This window comes from Ambystoma mexicanum, chromosome 11 (assembly GCF_040938575.1).
Source record: "Ambystoma mexicanum isolate Mex_15411 chromosome 11, UKY_AmexF1_1, whole genome shotgun sequence".
NCBI classification, from domain to species: Eukaryota; Metazoa; Chordata; class Amphibia; order Caudata; family Ambystomatidae; genus Ambystoma; species Ambystoma mexicanum.
The window spans coordinates 889,385,880-889,403,039 of NC_090934.1; the positions used below are offsets into that span (position 1 = coordinate 889,385,880).

The 17,160-nt window shown below is 41.4% G+C and overlaps 1 protein-coding gene across 1 annotated transcript in view; it reads right to left on the reverse strand.

Annotated features, from left to right (window-relative positions):
• Positions 1-17,160, reverse strand: part of LOC138503894 (mucin-5B-like) — a 1,431,798-nt gene that overhangs the window by 635,183 nt on the left and 779,455 nt on the right. The window contains exon 20 of the mRNA XM_069623965.1: positions 14,123-14,267. Coding sequence (XP_069480066.1) covers positions 14,123-14,267 — 145 coding nt within the window. The remainder of the gene's footprint in view (positions 1-14,122; positions 14,268-17,160) is intronic.

Here is a 17,160-nt window from a genome sequence, read left to right on the forward strand (position 1 = left end):
ATTGGATGAAAAACGTGAGCATGCAGGGGGGAGAACCTACATTTCATTGGTTACAAAGGCGCATGAGGAAGCAAATTAAATTGTGGAACTGTGGTCAAGGCTTTTTTTAATGTAATTTCCTTCTACTGTTCAAACCATACTGAAAGTTTTGCACTTATTGATTGTAAAAGAAGACCTGTCTTAGACACTATTATTAACCTATTAGGGTTCTTAGTTTGGTTGCTAAAATAAATTAGCAATCTCAGTTGCTATAATGATGGGCCTTTTGAAAATGTAATTGTTGCAAAATCAACCACAACATCAACAATGTTTAAATCAGATTTCAAAATATGTTATGTTATGTTATGTTAAAGGATATTTATACAGGGCACTATCACCAGCGTAGTGGTCCCTTGGCGCTCTGACAGATCTGAAAAGAAAAAGTGGGCAGGAACTTTCAGTGAGGTTGAGCGGGAAAAGAGCAAGAGAGATGTGATGTGTCGCTGGAAGCCTCAGTTCGGTTAGCACCGTCGCTGAGCTTAGGTGTGCTTTTCATTCTGTAGCAATCATGTGTTGTACGAGACCTTGGACCTCATCATGACCCCGGTGATAGCTTTTTTTCCGGCACCCGGCAGTGGGGACTTACTGGGGCATTATATCCCCGGCGATGCCAGTAATTTCCCTTTGCCGAGCGCCGTAAAAAATGGCTCCCCATTCCCATTCAAGTCCCATTGGACTCAATGGGAATGGGGAGGACGGTAGCACCGGCACCATTAATAATGGTGCCGGTGCTACCCTCAAGGCCTGTGAGCAGGTGCCGTTCCACCCGCCAGGTCAGACCTGGCGGGTGGGAAGGCACCCGCACATAGAACTCGGAGTAACAACAGTGCCGGCGCGGTTACCGGACCAGCATACTCATAATGAGGCCCTATATGTGTTGTGTTTTGTTGTTGCGATGCAGTGAAGTGCTTGCAGTTTGCAGTGCTTTTGACGTGTGGTTGTGTAGAGTATGAGAGGTGTATGCAGAGGGTTGAGGTTGATTAGTGCGGTTGGTTAGTGGCATCGCTATTTAGATGCTCTGCATGCTAATCTGCATAATCGTGTCCAGATATGGCATAATGCTAATCTTTACAATTCTATCTAGATGCGACGCAGGCTGACATTCACAATTCTGTCTAGATGTGACGCAAGCTAATCTTTACAGTTCCATCTGGATGTGACACAAGCTGGTAGTGCAATTCCGTCTAGAAGTGACGCAATGCTAATCTTCACATTTTTGTGAAGATGTGACGTACTAATCTTTACAATTCTATCTAGTTGTGACGCAGTGCTAACCTACACACTTCTGTATAGATGTGACACAGGTTAGTATCTTCGCAGTTTTGTCTCGACTTGATGCAGTGCTTATTTTTCACAATTTTGTTTCAATGCGACGCTATCTAAATCTTCATAATTGTGTCTAGATTCGACGTGATTCAACACAATGCCAATCTTCACAATTCTGTCTGGATGCGACGTAATACTAGTCTTCACAATTCCGTTTGGATGTGGCGCCAATATGCTAAAACATGTTTAGTATGGCCCTAATAGGGTTATCCTGTGCACTCTCAATGGATTCGTTTTTCGTTTTCACAACATATAGCCATGTCAATCTTCCTTTTCTCAAGGTATTATCTAAACATTTACTAATAACATAACTTCTCTTCCCCTTTTCACGAATCTAAAAGTGATAGTTACAGCTTCTGTTAGAAAATCTCGATGCATGCTATAATCATGCTTGGCCCGTAAAGGTCCACAGAATGGATTGCTTTGGTTTAAGGAGATGGAATGGCAGCTTCAAATGTGCAAGAGGACATTTAAATGTGTGGGTTTATGGTGCAGCTTGTGAATAAGCTCAGACTTTAAAATGGAGATATCTACATACAGCAATTGTGAGAATGTCCCCTGCTTTCTCGTGGAGGTGGATGATGTGATCATTAAAGGGGACCAGGTGCTGCCGTAAGCTGTGTGATGCTGTACCCGGATGTAGTGTGGGGAGGATCCCTTGGCTACTCCCTCCATCCCACAATAAGGAAGAAGAGGATTGCCAGAAGAAGCTCACTCTGGTCAGTGCCCTTTAAGGGCCACACGTGTGATCCCTATAACAAATCTGTTCATCTCTGCCCTGGTGACAAGGTTTCTAATAGACACATACACTGCACCACAGGAGACTCCATCCAATCACTTACAAAGACATGTGGAAAGAAACAGTGGGTGAGAAAAAGTGCTTGCTCACAATCTCACCATGCAAGGCCACAGCATGTGAAAGAGCTTCCGACACACCTCGCCAAAACAGCTGCAGAGCAACAGCGAGCCAAAAAAGTGCGAAACAATCTGCATGGTGACACCAAGGAAAGAAAAATCCAAGATCATGACCCGCCCATATTCAGTAACTCATCCCCTAGACTGGCAACAATGAAGTACTTGGAGTGCTGGAGAATAAAGTCACAATTTGGCTTCAACGTCCCGACATGTGAGAACAGTTGCCTTTTCAGCCCACCAATAACCATGTCGGTAGGAGAATAAAATGGGAGCGCTGAAGCAGTGTATGAATTAGGAGTTTAGAGAGTGAAGGCTGGAAGAGAGAGTAGATGGAGGAGGGTTAAAAGGCCACTAGTTGGAGAAAGATAGAGGAGGGTGAGATTAGAGGAGGGGGGGAGAGGGAAAAGGAGGAGGGTATGAAGAGAGGAGAGGAGGAAGCTTAGAATAGAGGAGAGCAGAAGGTGAAGAGGAAACCAGGAGTTGGAGAATAGAGGAAGATGGTGTGAAGAGAGAAGAAGAGGGGGTTAAAAGAAAGGAGAGGAGGAGAAGAGAAGGATGATCAGGAGTTTGGGAAAGAAAAAGGACAGTGAGAATACATGGAATGAGGAGCATGAGAAGGAAAGACAGGATTCGAGCGCAGTGAGAGGAGAAGGGGAAAGAAGCACACTAGATGTGGTTCAAAAGAGGAGGATGAGGTTGAGATGCAGGCTCTGACTTGCCAATAGGGCAATGCCTGAAACAAAAATGCAAAATGCTAGTGTGGGCCATTTTTTGGGGTCAAAGTGGACCACTTTTTTGGCCCATGATGTGGACCAGTTTGATAAGTCACTTCACCATGTGGCTACTGGTCTTGACTTGTGTTACTGAATAAATATTCTTTAAAATTCATAATTTGCATCACATGTTATCAATCCCCCCCCCGAACACTACTCAAACAGCCTGCCACAAAACGAATTAATTGCCGTTTGCAACTGTGGGCCAATTTTTCATTGGTGCCCGAGACAATTGTATGCCCCAGTCTGAGAGAAGTGAGGAAGAAAGGAGAAGCACCAGAAGTTTGGAAGGGAAGGAGGATCCTCAAAAGAGAGAAGAAGGAAGAGCTGAATAGAAGTGAATGAATAGAGAGGATGAGGGACTGACATGCATAGTTCCAAGGCAGTTAAGGGATTAGTGTGAAAAAAACTTGAGACTGGCTGAGGGCAGCCAGGGACAGGTGGAAGAATGTGCATGTGATGAAGCATCAAGAGGCGCAGGTAAAGCGCAACCAGAGGGTCAGGAAATAATGGAATGTCCAATAGTTAGGAGCATATGGAGGGGTGTGGAGGATGAAAGAAAATGGGCTGGTGATATGTCCTGCGAGCCAGGATTCTGGCAAAGAAAGGTGGTAAAATGCCGAGAAGAAAGTGAATGTTCTGGGATGGCCTTTTGCTTCTATCGATGTCTGCGAACATCTGCCGTCATTGCGGACCTTCCAGACAGTACCACGTGACCATGCGCTCCCGTGTGGCATGATGTTGTGTCCATGAACGCGTTTTCACTTCGTGTTTGGGTCCTTGCTTCGAGGACAGTTCGGAACTGCATGTTCTACTCATCTAGGAACTTTCAAGCTCAAAATCTACCCTTGCACAATTCCTCCACCTATGCTTACTCATTATCCATTAACAATCTAGTACAGAGCACATACTTGAAAGAATACTAGCAAAACTGCTATTTATCTTAGAATTGGCATCAGCTATTTCCATCCCTCCTCCCCAAGAGCCACCACCACCACCAGTTGAAGGACCCACACAACAAAATAAGTGCAGTATTTCCAAAGACAATGAAGAGGACCAAGAAGATAAGGCAGAGGAAGTGTCTACCTGTAGCACCCAGAGATAATCATGGGTGTGGCAGTTCTGTACCACTGCTGGGAATGCACCAAAGGATAAAGCTACAAAAGTGAAATGCACTGAGTTCAATTTTGTACTAATTCGCAGACTACCTGGACATTACTCCGATGGAACCACCTCTATGTGCCACCACACCAAATCCAACTACCGCAATGCTCTCAGAAAGATTGTTCCTTTCTTAGCAAGTAGTAGGCTGTCTTCCTCCATATCATCTTCCTCAACCAATTCTATAACCACACAGCCTACTTCTGTGGAACACAAAATCCCACCAGCTACCTTCAAGCAATAAGAGAGGCTATTGAGCCATATCTCTGGAAGACAACAGTCCTCTGTATATACTGCAACACACCACTCTGCATGGGGAAGCAATTTAGATGTGCGTTTGAAGCTGTAATCAAAGAGCATGAGAAACACTGCCAACTACCTTAGAAGTAACACACACGCAACATCTTCCACTGTCCACCTGCCCCTCCATATTAGTGCTTGGTGCCTCTTCCCTCATTTCCCTCCTCACCTTACGTACTAACATCTCCTGCAAAAAATGTTTTCAAACAACAAAAGAAAGGTTCCTTTAGGAACCACCTTTCACAGTTAAAAGATAGAGCTAAAAAAATCTTATAGACTCAATCTACTGTGCATTTCTCAGTAAAGTACATCGACTCAATACATTTTTGCAACATTTCCATTAGCATTTTGTGTTATGCTAATGGAAATAATGTGACGTTCATCCCCCGTTCCATGGCCCGGAACGGGTGATATTGGCCCGGCAGCCCAAGTTATAAGCCCCAGCGAAGTGTGTCTGTGTGAGCCCTGATGCCTGCAGGCTTCGGTGAGTTATGAATAAATAAATAACGAGGGCTCCGGACCATTATCCTCCATTGGAGCCCCTGCAATGGGGTATAAGGACCATTAGCACCTCTGGTTCCCAAAGCGTGAACCTGGGGTGCTAATAAATAGCTTTTTCTTCCTACAGTGGAAAAGAGAAGGCAGGGCTCCGTACAGAGCCCCTCTTCCCTTTCAATGGCAGCCTGCAGAAAGCAAAATCAGAACCCTATGACCATATTACAACACACACATTCTTTTCCCCTTTCAAACCTATCCTACCCATAACTTTACCACATAGCCGGTCCCAAGTGGACATGGCCACTTTAACACCATTTTTCGTCCCTTGGGTCATGGCCAGATTGTCCGAGTGATGGTATAAGGTCATGAACCGGACAATGTGGCCACTGCCCATGGCCACAGGCTATACCTCAGTCACCAAAGGTATATCACTATTTTTTGTACCTACATTACAACACTTATCAAAAAATAAAAGACGAGCACATTTGCAAAACCGTGCTTTAAGGTCCTTGCCAATGCTCCTTACACGAGTTTGCTTGAAATCTGTTCATTTTTTATTTTTTCAAAAGTGTCAGTGTGTATGTAGATACAATCGTCATATAACGTTGCCCCCACTTGACAAAATCCATTCAGTTTTTACACAAACAGTGAAGGTTGGGTCTATAATCTTTCTGAAAACCTTTGTCCACATTCGTCAAAGGACAACAAAGTTATAAGCCATCTAACAATGTTAAGACCCCCCTCTAATTTAGCCCCCTCTTGAGCAAATCCCACCAAAATTTACAAAAACATGTATATCTAGTTTTAATATTGTTTCGCATACTTTTGTGCAGATTTGTGAAATGGCACCACATTTATAAGCCTTTACAATATTTTGGAACCCCCTCTAAATTTGTTCCCTCTTGACAAAGAAGCTCCACACTTTCCGAAACCATTCAGAATCAAGTCTAGAATAACATTCCAAAATGTCAGACAGTTTCATTGAGTGGCGCCAAAGTTATAAGCCATCCAAGAACTGTTTTTCACCAACCCTGTAATGCAGAAATAGGCATAGATGCCCCCGAACATCAGAAGTGTTTGTGAACACCACAGGGCTGTCTCCGAACATCCGGACTGTTTGCAGACTTTTGGCATGAAAAACACCAGTTTCATGGCTTCTTACCGCCATATCCCATCCTCCTCATCACCCCTCACCTCCCCAGAGATTGTTTAATAAGTTTGACGAGTGCAATGTTGTGTTGTTTTATATTTTTCGACTGCGGTGTCCGCGAACACCACCGGAATGTCCGCAAATCCAACATGGCAGGCATTTCCAAAAATCTGACACACTTCACACTTTTCACCATCCTATCATTGGGTGCGTTCAATGTCCCCGGACATCACGGCACCCTCTAGGCCAATCGGGTCCCTGTCCGGGGACAGAACAAGGAAATGGGTGCGCGAAGCGGAGACAGATATCACTAATTTATTTGAACCTACTGTTTGGTAATTTAAAAATAAATGACTAAACGGAGTTACACCAAATTTACAAAAGCATGCTTTTGGGAACAAGCTGCTGCTCCTGCAGCAAAATTGGTGAAAATCCATCCAGCGGTTTGGCTGTAGGCGTGAGCAACATTTTTCCATTATGTCTATGGAAAAAAATACATTTTTGGGATGTCCCTATAACTTTACCCCTCCTTGAGGAAATCTGACCAACCTTGCCAAAATGATTCAGAGTGGGCCATATGCTTTTTATGCAAAATTTGGTGAGGATTCGTTGAGGGGGAGCAAAGTTATAAGCCGCCCAATAAGTGCTCTTCCTATGGGTTTAGCAACTTAAAAATAACTACACGGCCGCTACCACAGGCCGTGTAATAACTAGCTGTTCCCAGCATAACATACACCATTCTAGCATATCTTAAAGGTCAATATCGGTCGGTAATTCATAGGGTCACTTCTGCCCCCATTCTTAAATATCAAAATTACCACTCATCACTTCCAGGAAGGGGGCGCATCTCCCTGTGACTTATTAATGGTCACTGAAAAGGCTAAACATATGACATGGAATGAGCAGTGTGCGCGGTTTAAGAATAGTACTTAAGTTCCATCGATCACATGGGCCTCCATGATGTGTCTTTGTAGACACCTAATTGTCAACCTTCTTACTTTGCAGAGTTCCCGTGATGGCATAAGATTGCGCAGTAGCATAATTACAGCACCTAGTTGTGCAGCGTTTCACTCTTTAGAGACTGAAACATTGAGCTGGTAATTACCTTTTAATTGACACTGGAATGGCCATGCCCTGTGGGAAGACAAGTGGGGGTGGAAAGAAGGAACTTCTGAATGTTCGTGGAAACCCTTGTGCCCTGTGTGAAGAGAAGTGGGGTGGAAAGAAGTAACTTCTGAATGTTTGTGACAGTGAAAGGTGAAGGTGAGCGGGTAGAACCATGCTCATTCTGTTTGTTGAAATAGTAGCTGTTGTTGTAGTGGGTGCACTTTGCCATTTGGAGACGAGAGGGCAACCTAACATTGAGCAATTGCATCAGCTGAGTACAGAAACATACCTAAGCATTTTATATGTATAGATAGATATAAGAGACAATTTATATGCTACACACCACAATCTACCATGTTCCTTTCATCACTTAATGCAACACCACTTGAAAAATATGTCCCTCTTATAGTCTATATTATGTGTGCCTGTTGGTCTGTCTGCCATTTTAAATGTCTACTGAAATGTGGCTTGATTCTCTATGGACATGGAAGGGGGACCAGTGCACCTTAAAGGCTGTGCTTGAGAGGGGCTGTTGCAAATGTTTATGATGTAGCAATTCCTTGATGCACAAAGACAATAAAACGCCCAATAGCCTTTCTAGCACCAGTGGCTAGTGGGGCTGAAGCCATGAATTTGAGTGACACTACAATAAACTGGCCCAGTCCCTAACAGCAACTCTTGTGACTTTTGTAGGATCAATTATTTTTAATTAAATGTGATATGTTTTGTTAAATTGCAAATAAAAAGATTGTGACAAGCAATGATTTGTTTGCATCTCTCACAGGTCAATAGCAGTTATTGGCCTTCACAAATGCGAGAAAAATATTGCATCTAAGAAAAAATAGGAACAAAAGCCTTGTTCAATGACTCATTGAATGTGCACTCCCACTTCATTAATGAATGAAAATGTACAGTAACTCAGTTATTTTCCCTTTTAAAGAATGCTATTTTATTTCATTGTTAAAAATCCCATATTGGCAAACCGGGTGGCGTGCAATGCAATGCAAAAGAAAACCAATAACTAATGCGTTTCACCCAAACGGCTTCTATAAATATATATATGTATGTATATATATATATATATATATATATATATATATATATACAGATATTAAAGGGCAGCGATAGCCGCCGTATAGTTAAGTTGAGTCGGACCCCTGTAGAAACCCTCAAAATTATATTGTTATTAACATTTGATTTTAGGAACGGATTTGATTGAAATTTTTTTGCTGCAAGTGAGAATGCCTCCCTGATGACGTGATAAGCACAGAAACCGGTCGGAGGAGAACATCGGTAGCCGTGGAGATGAATTGTGTTGCTAAACCTAGTGACCCCCTTCCATCCAGTGCTTTTTATATATACACAAAATGTAACAAATAGTGTGATACATGAAACACTTTTTAGTCGCAAGAGTATGAGAATGAGAAAAATATGTATGTATTTTCGTTCATTGATGAACATCTTGAGAGCCTATGGACATTAGAGAGAAACTACAGAACATTAACTCAAAAAAACCATTGTGTAAGCAAATAGAAAATTGCATGTCAATTATTTTTTGGGAATTGGTCACAGGGCTTTTTAAAAATAAGAATATGTTGAAAAATATGTGATAGAAAACAATTGATTAGTTACTGCATAGCTAGGTGCCAAGTAGCTCCTTCTGATGCAGGACACCTCGAGCCAGGCTTGGCCTTTTCCATGGAATGCTGGAAATTGTAGTTTTCATTATTAATTGTAAGTACATTGTATGCCATGGGAAACCCAGGGCCGGCTCGAGGTGCACGCATGACTCAGCAATGTGTTTGATTTCTTTTAGTTGAACAGGCAAAGCACAGTTCTTTTGACTAACTGCTGTTAGGTTAATGTGTGCTGGTCTTACTCTACCATCTGACAGGTTCTTGAGGAACCATTTGGTAAGGCTGCTTTCCAATAGCTAGCCGCTGTTAGATATGACAATGGACCCGCGTACGGCGGTTTTGGGACACATGGTTACTGTTATGCACAGCAGTGTGATACTAATTCCGCTGCAATTTACGGATGAAGATTTGGCCATCGTTGGAAGACAAAACGTGGGAAATAGATGGCACGCTGACATCAGAGTTCCTAAGTGAAAGAATGAAAATATGTTCTCATCCTTTGGTTGTGTGGGTAACCTAATTATTATTTTGCTTAAATATGCCACAAAACATATCACCATGTCCGACATCTGGAATGCAAAGCAATTTTGACGTATTCAGAGACATTGACACCAACACACCAAACACTTGTTTTTTTCAATTAGACTTTTCTGTACACAGCAACATGGTTGGAGACTAGAAAGGGTGGAATGCAAATAATCTCATGGTTTTATTTCTCACATACAGAATGAACACAGTTTGATGGCTTTTTAATAACATTGGTGTGTTTCTACAATGACATGTACATTTGAATCCTTAAATATTAAAATTACTGTGTTGATTGCTTTCTATAATTAAAAAATCACATTATTGAAAAAAGTTTCAGGGAAAAAGGAAGAAAGACAACGTTGATGAGCCTTACTCTGGGAGCGTTTTCCACCTTCCCATGATGACATGTGACTCGTTATTCTTGAGGTGGCAACAGGCATCTACAAAAGGGGAGTTTCTTGTAGCTTCTACAGCAAGGGGAGGTGATTTTAACCTAGTCTATAACTGTATATTACCACAATATCGTCCCGGCGAGCAAGGGCGGGTCGCAGTGATGAATGCATTGAAATGTCAGCGATGCTCCGCGGAGAATACACCTTTAGTTCATCACTATGAGGTTGGAGTGGGTGTACTGATGATTCATCGAGAAAAAGTGAAAAGGGTGACTCGTTCTTTAACATTGTCATTCTCAACATGTGTAAGCTTTACATATGTGTATGGTTCGACTAAGTGTGTGTGATTGCCAGTGCATGTAAACTTTAGCTTTTCATAAGTACTAGCCATAACTCTTAATACATAAACCATGTATGATTTCTAGAGTTTGTTACATTACAGCAATATTTTAACTTCACTTTCAACCGTTTTGTTGTACTGAACTTATTTTCCTTAACTGTATCTAACTAAAGTTTTTTTCAACTGAATGTCAAGGGGTGGGTTATGCTACATCTCCAACTAACTGTAATGATACAGTGTTTGCTTCTTATAACATAACTGATGTCATTTGCTCTGTTTTGAATGTGTTCATAAACTATGCAAAACATAGTTTTACCTCTTTTGTGGGTCTCTTTCGGGACATTAATCCTGGCCGATGGCCAGGGCTATTGGCCAAAAGCCATGCCCCATGCACTGCTTTGACCTAACAAGGAATAATAAGAGGGACTGGTAGGAGGAAGAGGATGAGAAACAGAGATGAGGAAGAGGAGGATGCACTGCAATGAGGAAGAGGCTCTGCAATGAGGAAGAGGGAGTCGAATGAGGAAGAGGGACTGTGATGAGGAAGAGGTAGATGAACTGTGATGAAGAGGAAAAGAGACAAAGAAGAGGGAGTTTGTTCAGGTGAAAGGAACATGTAAGGTGTATGAAGGGGATATGTCCAGGGCTACAGCCAAAAGCCATGCCCCATGCACCGCTTTGATGTGACAAGGAATAATAAGAGAGACTGGTAGGAAGAAGAGGATGAGGAAGAGTAGGATGCACTGTAATGATGAAGAGGGTCTGGGAGGAGGACGAGGGACGGTGACATGCAAGAGAGACAACGAAGAGGGAGTTCAGGCAAATAGAACACATAAAGCGAATGAAAGGGAGGCATGGCTACGTTTTCTTTTGGATTGGTATATAACTATATCTTTGATGAGGATATTATCAATTATATATACATATAACAATTGTATTGAAAACATAACATGGTTACGCATATGTGTAGTCTGTTAGAAATGTCAAAAGAGTTTTACTAAAACTACAAAATGTATGAGCTTTATTTATGCAGCTTTTTGCTCCAAACTTAGATTTGAGTGCGTCTGTCTTAATGGCCATGGTGTATCCTTTTGCATCTATGTGTTTTGTCGGTGAAGTGAGAATGTGTGTCTTTCTGTGAGAGATCCATGCGTATCCATCTGTGTATTTGCCTGTTCTTCATCTTAGTCATATCGGTGTACGTAAGTGCTTTAGAATCTGTGTGGTTGTGGGTGTGTGAAGGTGTGTTTGTTTATTTTCGTGTCTAGACTTTTTCAAAATGTAATATCTCAAGTTTGTCTGATCAGATTTGGGACATTTTTGAAGTGTGCTTGTGTTTCATTCTGAAAAGGGTGAGGTGTAGGGCATAAATATGAGAAAAAATTAAAGTGGTACATTTCGGAATATGCTTCCTAGAAGTGTGTTTGTGTGGGCCCATGGAAACCCCAATGCAAATAGGCTTCTTGTTCCACAACATGCTTGAACCAAATGTACAATGTGTGTTTGAATGTGACCAGACAAGTTTCTGGACAGATTTAATGAACTTACATGGATAAGATGACAAGTTACATATTACAATGTTTTGCTATTTTTCTCTGTAAATAATGTGCCATTTAACTCTGCAACACTATATTAAATACATCTCATATCAGTTGAGGACCGTGAGGAATTGCCATCCCCACAGTAAGAGTAAGGGTGTAGGTGTAAACGCCCTGGTTTTTTAACAAATATAAAATGATGCAGGTAATGCCATCTCAGAAGCTGTGGTCTGCTGATCAGACCCCTCTTTCATCAAGCGCTATACCAAAAGAATATAAGTACACCTGTGAAATGCTGCATCAGTGTCCTGATTGGCAGCAGTAGCTCTCCGGAGGTCACAGGTGTTCTGTTTGACAGCTACTGATACAGCAAGCTCACTGTAGTGCAGAGTCTGAATTTAAATCCATACCTCTGTTCCAAAACCACATGTGTGTGTTAAAATATCAACCTGCTGGCGGTATAAACTGAAAATATAAACCATGCCTAGGTTTTGGTATGGTGGTGAATGGTTCACGTAATTATTAAAAGCCACATCTGATTTATAATATACAAGTGCCATCCCTGTGAGCTCAGGCTAGCTATGAGAGGCAATGTTGGTTTGTGGCACCTGTCTTACTGTATTCCAGTGAATGGGACAAAGGGCAGGAGGTCTGTCTCTATTGATATCCTGGGAGGTTGGGTAACTCCCCCTTGCAAGGCTTGGGATCTCCCAGCTGGATAGCCTGAGAGCATGGCATCGAAGGGAACATTACATAACAAATACCTGCCTCACAATAGGAGATTGCACACCAAAAGGCCTTTGATGTGAAGGGCTAGAGAAGAGGGCAGGATTAAAGCGGCAGGCAGAACAGAATCACAGGGAGGATGGATTCATCCATCTTAGTTTTCTATGGTCCTCTATTTCTTTTCTGTTTCCCACACTTACTGCACAGCAAAGCACTTTGGGTATGGTGCAATAAGGCATATGTCACATGTTATCATAACAAGTTGCAGACCCCTTAAAGCCAGCTTTCTTTCAAGCAATCCTCAGTGGCTTGTTGCCTTACTAAGCAAAGGGTTTCTCTCTCTTTATATGATTTATTTCTGGATTGCAAGAAAATACATTTGGACCTCTTATTGCAAGAAAATACATTTGGACCTCTTTTGGGACAGTTGGTCTTTCCAAAGCCCTCAGTCATTGAGGTGAAGGAGTACTACAAGGCAGAGAAACACTCTGCTCCCTAACCACTCCCAGGGCACAATGGGGTATTATTGCTGGATCAAGACTTGCCTCTCTGCCAACTACACAATCATGGACCTCACTGGAGGGGACGCTCTCTTGCAGGTGCTAGCCAGTCCCCCTGAGGAGAATAAGAATAAGAAAAGGACACATCTTCCCTTTGTTTTGGGACTCACAGCAACCGAAGAAGCAAAGCAGCTGTTTTTCATCATTTTAGTTTAGTTTAGTTTATTATTTGATATTGTGCTCCATAACCAGGGGTAGCTGGGCGCAGCAGTTACAAGAATACTTGAGCTTAGGTTACATACAAAGGTTACATTCTACCACATCAACATGCCATTGAAACATAGTCGACCACGTTTGTGCTCGTTCAAACCAACAGAAGGGATGTTGTTGACTTCTACACTTCTTTGGACCTCTTTGAACTGCTGCTGCTCCTCCTTAAACCAGTTTTTGACTACACCACCTAAGGGGGTTGATTGTCAAAGCTCAAAAAAGAAGCTCTCTGCTCCGGAAGCCTTCACACCACTGCATATCAAACAAATGCATGAAACCACCAGCATCTTTGTCATTTACCCATGAGTGAATGCTGAACCGACCCTGGTGACCTCATCGACCCGCATCCTTCCAGTGCTGTATTGAAATGGAGTGAGGTTCATCTCAATTCCGACTTAATTTTTGCCTCACATTTGCATCACTGCCTCTCGCCGCAGCAAACCCGGTTTGACCAGCTCTCACAACATCGAGAAGCCTGGATCTATGCTGTTGAGCCACTAATAACTGATTAAGTCACTGTTGGAAGGTCCGAGGCCCCGTGCACCATTCGTTGGTACCCTAGGGACAGGTAAAGCCCTCTTGTGCACCTTTTCTCAAAGACATATCCTTTTCAACAAGATTGAAGTGATGTATTCCTGTTTCTCCCTGCTAAGTATCCCAATAGTTTGCATCATTACATACTGAATTTCTCTGTCTTCCATTACAGGGGTGGGTTTTCTTAGTATTTTCAGTACTGGTTGTCTTGCATATTGTTTTGTTAAATGGAAGCACATACATTTTTATAACCCTTGATTTTACCTTCCTTTTGTATTGGACTGTTGCATTATTGCTGCTTGGGTTGCTACTGTCTCACATTCACACTACTGACACATTTCATGACCAGAATTATGCTGTTACTTATAGGTGTTGGTTCAAGTCTTACCAGATTTCACAGTTTTGACAGGATACAATCTTCTCTCCTTGATGGTAATAGTGCCCTTCTGCATCATAACAACCACAATTGGAAACACACTTCATGCTTTTCTCCTCAAGAAAGGGTCTTTCATTTGGACAGAGAGGATAACAGCCTAGAGCAATGAGGTAATGAGAAAAACAAAGATGGATCGGAATACAGTAAGATCTATTGAGTACAATGGATTAAACATACTTCTAAAATAGTAGGAATGTGGGTATTCAGGTTGTAAGGGCAAGACGACAACTATGACAAGAGTACATTGAAATAACATCAAAAACATGTTAGCACTTAAAATATATTTGGAGAACTCAGAATTCCAATGGAAAATCCTATGGAATAAGATATCAATGACTCAACAATTGCATGCATTGCAATAATTCATACTTGCCACATAGTCCAACTACTTTATCTTCAAAGGATGACCTTCCAACAGGATTATTTCTAAATGTGTACCTTTAATGTGAATGGGATATTTAGCTTTTACAATGATACCTTTTTTATGAGCAGACTCTAAAAAAAGTGATACATTCAGGTAAGAAGGAAATTACTTTAGGGACAAAGGTCACTTGGGAGTTATGACTGTCTTTAATGAAGTTAAAGCTTAGCAACTGTATAGTTTCTGGACAGGAATTTGCTAATTTGTTAACAAAGTCAAAACAAGGTTCTATGTTTAGGATTCATTATAGGCTGATTATTTCCAACAACTCCTCAAATTGACTCTTGTGCTATTTGAGTTATTTTAGAATCCCTTTTAGAATGCCTCCTGTCTCGTCTTGGAATTCTTAAGTGGGAACATAAAAATCACACTATGTATTTTGGTTCACTCTGCTGAAGCTCCAAAGAGAAGGCCTCTGCGTGGTATACTGCATGGCAAGGAATTTCAGTTCTAATTGATAGTGACACTCAGCCCGATTCTGCCGTACCTCTTCCTGCTACCAGTCAGATTACATTTTAAACTATATTTCAAAACCAAACAATGTTCAAACACGTTAGCAGTTTGTTTTAATAGTGTGTTGATTCTAAAATTATAGGTCCCTATTCGTAACTTTATGAATGAATTTATTTTACAGTGTGGAACTTCCTGGAAATGTACCTTCCATTAACCGTTAAACTTACATTGGGTTATTGTGTTTCTGGGGTATATCGTTTGAGTACGGTTAACTGTTATATTCAATTCTGAGATTTACCCTCCGTTTCTCCCCATGAACTTACTTTTCTTATATATTTGAAGCTCATTAGTCGTATTGGTGAAACGTAAAGTAATATTGAGATGACTTTTTTTTCATTTACACTCTGTTGGGCATTTAAAAGAAAATATGTTAATCTTTTATCTATAATTGTCTGTGCAGAATGATATTGCACTACATGCAGCACGCATGAGGCACTTTCAAATTAATTTTTGAGACTTTACCTAATACTTAAACATCTAACATAAAAAACGAATTCACCCCCTCTTCATTTCTCACACCACCCACCTAAATATGTTGTATTTACCAGCTGAAATATTTATGCACAGCCAATGGACAGTAAAGCTAACCTCAGGGAGACTTGGTACGTGGCTGGGGTAGCTAAAAGCCCTCCTTTCTCTTTAACCAAACCGTAATGGTGGACAAACATGAGAAGTGACAATAAAGTGACAATGTGAGATTCAAGGCCTTTGACATCATACTCTAAGTCTCGTCAAAAGGGGTGACTTGATTGATGACTTCTGAAAACCATTGCTTTAGCATGACATTCCCTGCAGACTGCAACTCTAGAAAATGCTAGACATAACCTCGGATTTACTGGGTGCCCTCCATCCAAGGTAAGAGACATAGGACAGTCACTCTGTTTCTCTCTTGTCTTTGAAATCCTGAATAAGTCTCTTCCTAATACTTCTCCAACATTGCTCTAACTCACCCCTGATTCCTTAGAATATATTTAATGTTTTTTTGCACATACCCAAAAATGCATCACTCAGAATAAAACACAGGATTCTTCTGGATCTAACTTTTCTTCCTCTCTTTTTACACCTACATAGCTGTTCCACTCCCTAAGAACCCTCCTGTATTTAGTCAAGTTAATTTTAGCAGGCTACGGTTGAACGTGACTGTGACAAAGTCACATTTGGGACACCATATGGCGGAGGATTGAGCTGGGGATCACCAAACAAACTGGAGAGTGTGTCCTCTGCCAAAACCCTCCCAGGATAAGGGGTACATAGACAAATTGCTACTATATGTGGCACTATACCTTACTACATTACATGGTTATAGAAGTTATAAATTAGCCATAAAGCAAACACAATCTTTATCTGACTATATATATTCTGCCACTACCACTTCTAAAGATATCTTTGAGATTGTTCAGAATCTTACCTCTCCCACATCAGTAACCTATATTATTACCATGACTGAATCACTATGTGATTCTATGGCATATCAATTCAAGACAATATTACTGTCCTGAGAAAAGGCATGGTTGACTCTTCTGATTCTATATGTGTTTGTCCTGCTATCCTGACAAGGCTGAACTGAACCTAAGTGAACATTTCTTGGTCAGTAGACCTACTCGCTCTACTCTCGAGATGTGCACTGCAAAATTCTAAAAGCAATTAATGATGTCAATGAGTGTGACTTGTATTAGTTGGCCAACCGCTCTCTATGCTCTGGTGAAATACTTCAGCATCTTAAAAAAATTATTTTAACACCCTTGCTGAAGACACCAATGCTAAGTCCTTCTGAAATGTAATGTAATGCAATGGGCATTTGTATGGTGTCTTTCACCAACAGTATGGTCTCAATGTGCTGTAAATTTAATGCTCTTGGGACTGAATTCCAGGTATTGGAAATTTGTCAGAGATTTATAGAATGTGTGTGTGCATTTCAGGCAATACTTCAGTAGGTAGGGGTGGCCAAGTCCCCTCAAATCACCCATGTTGAGCTGGCAAGTGAGTGGGTGCACAGAGTTGCTCTGGAGAATGTGAAGTTATGTGTGCAGCTAGGGTATAGCTGCATTCTAATGGC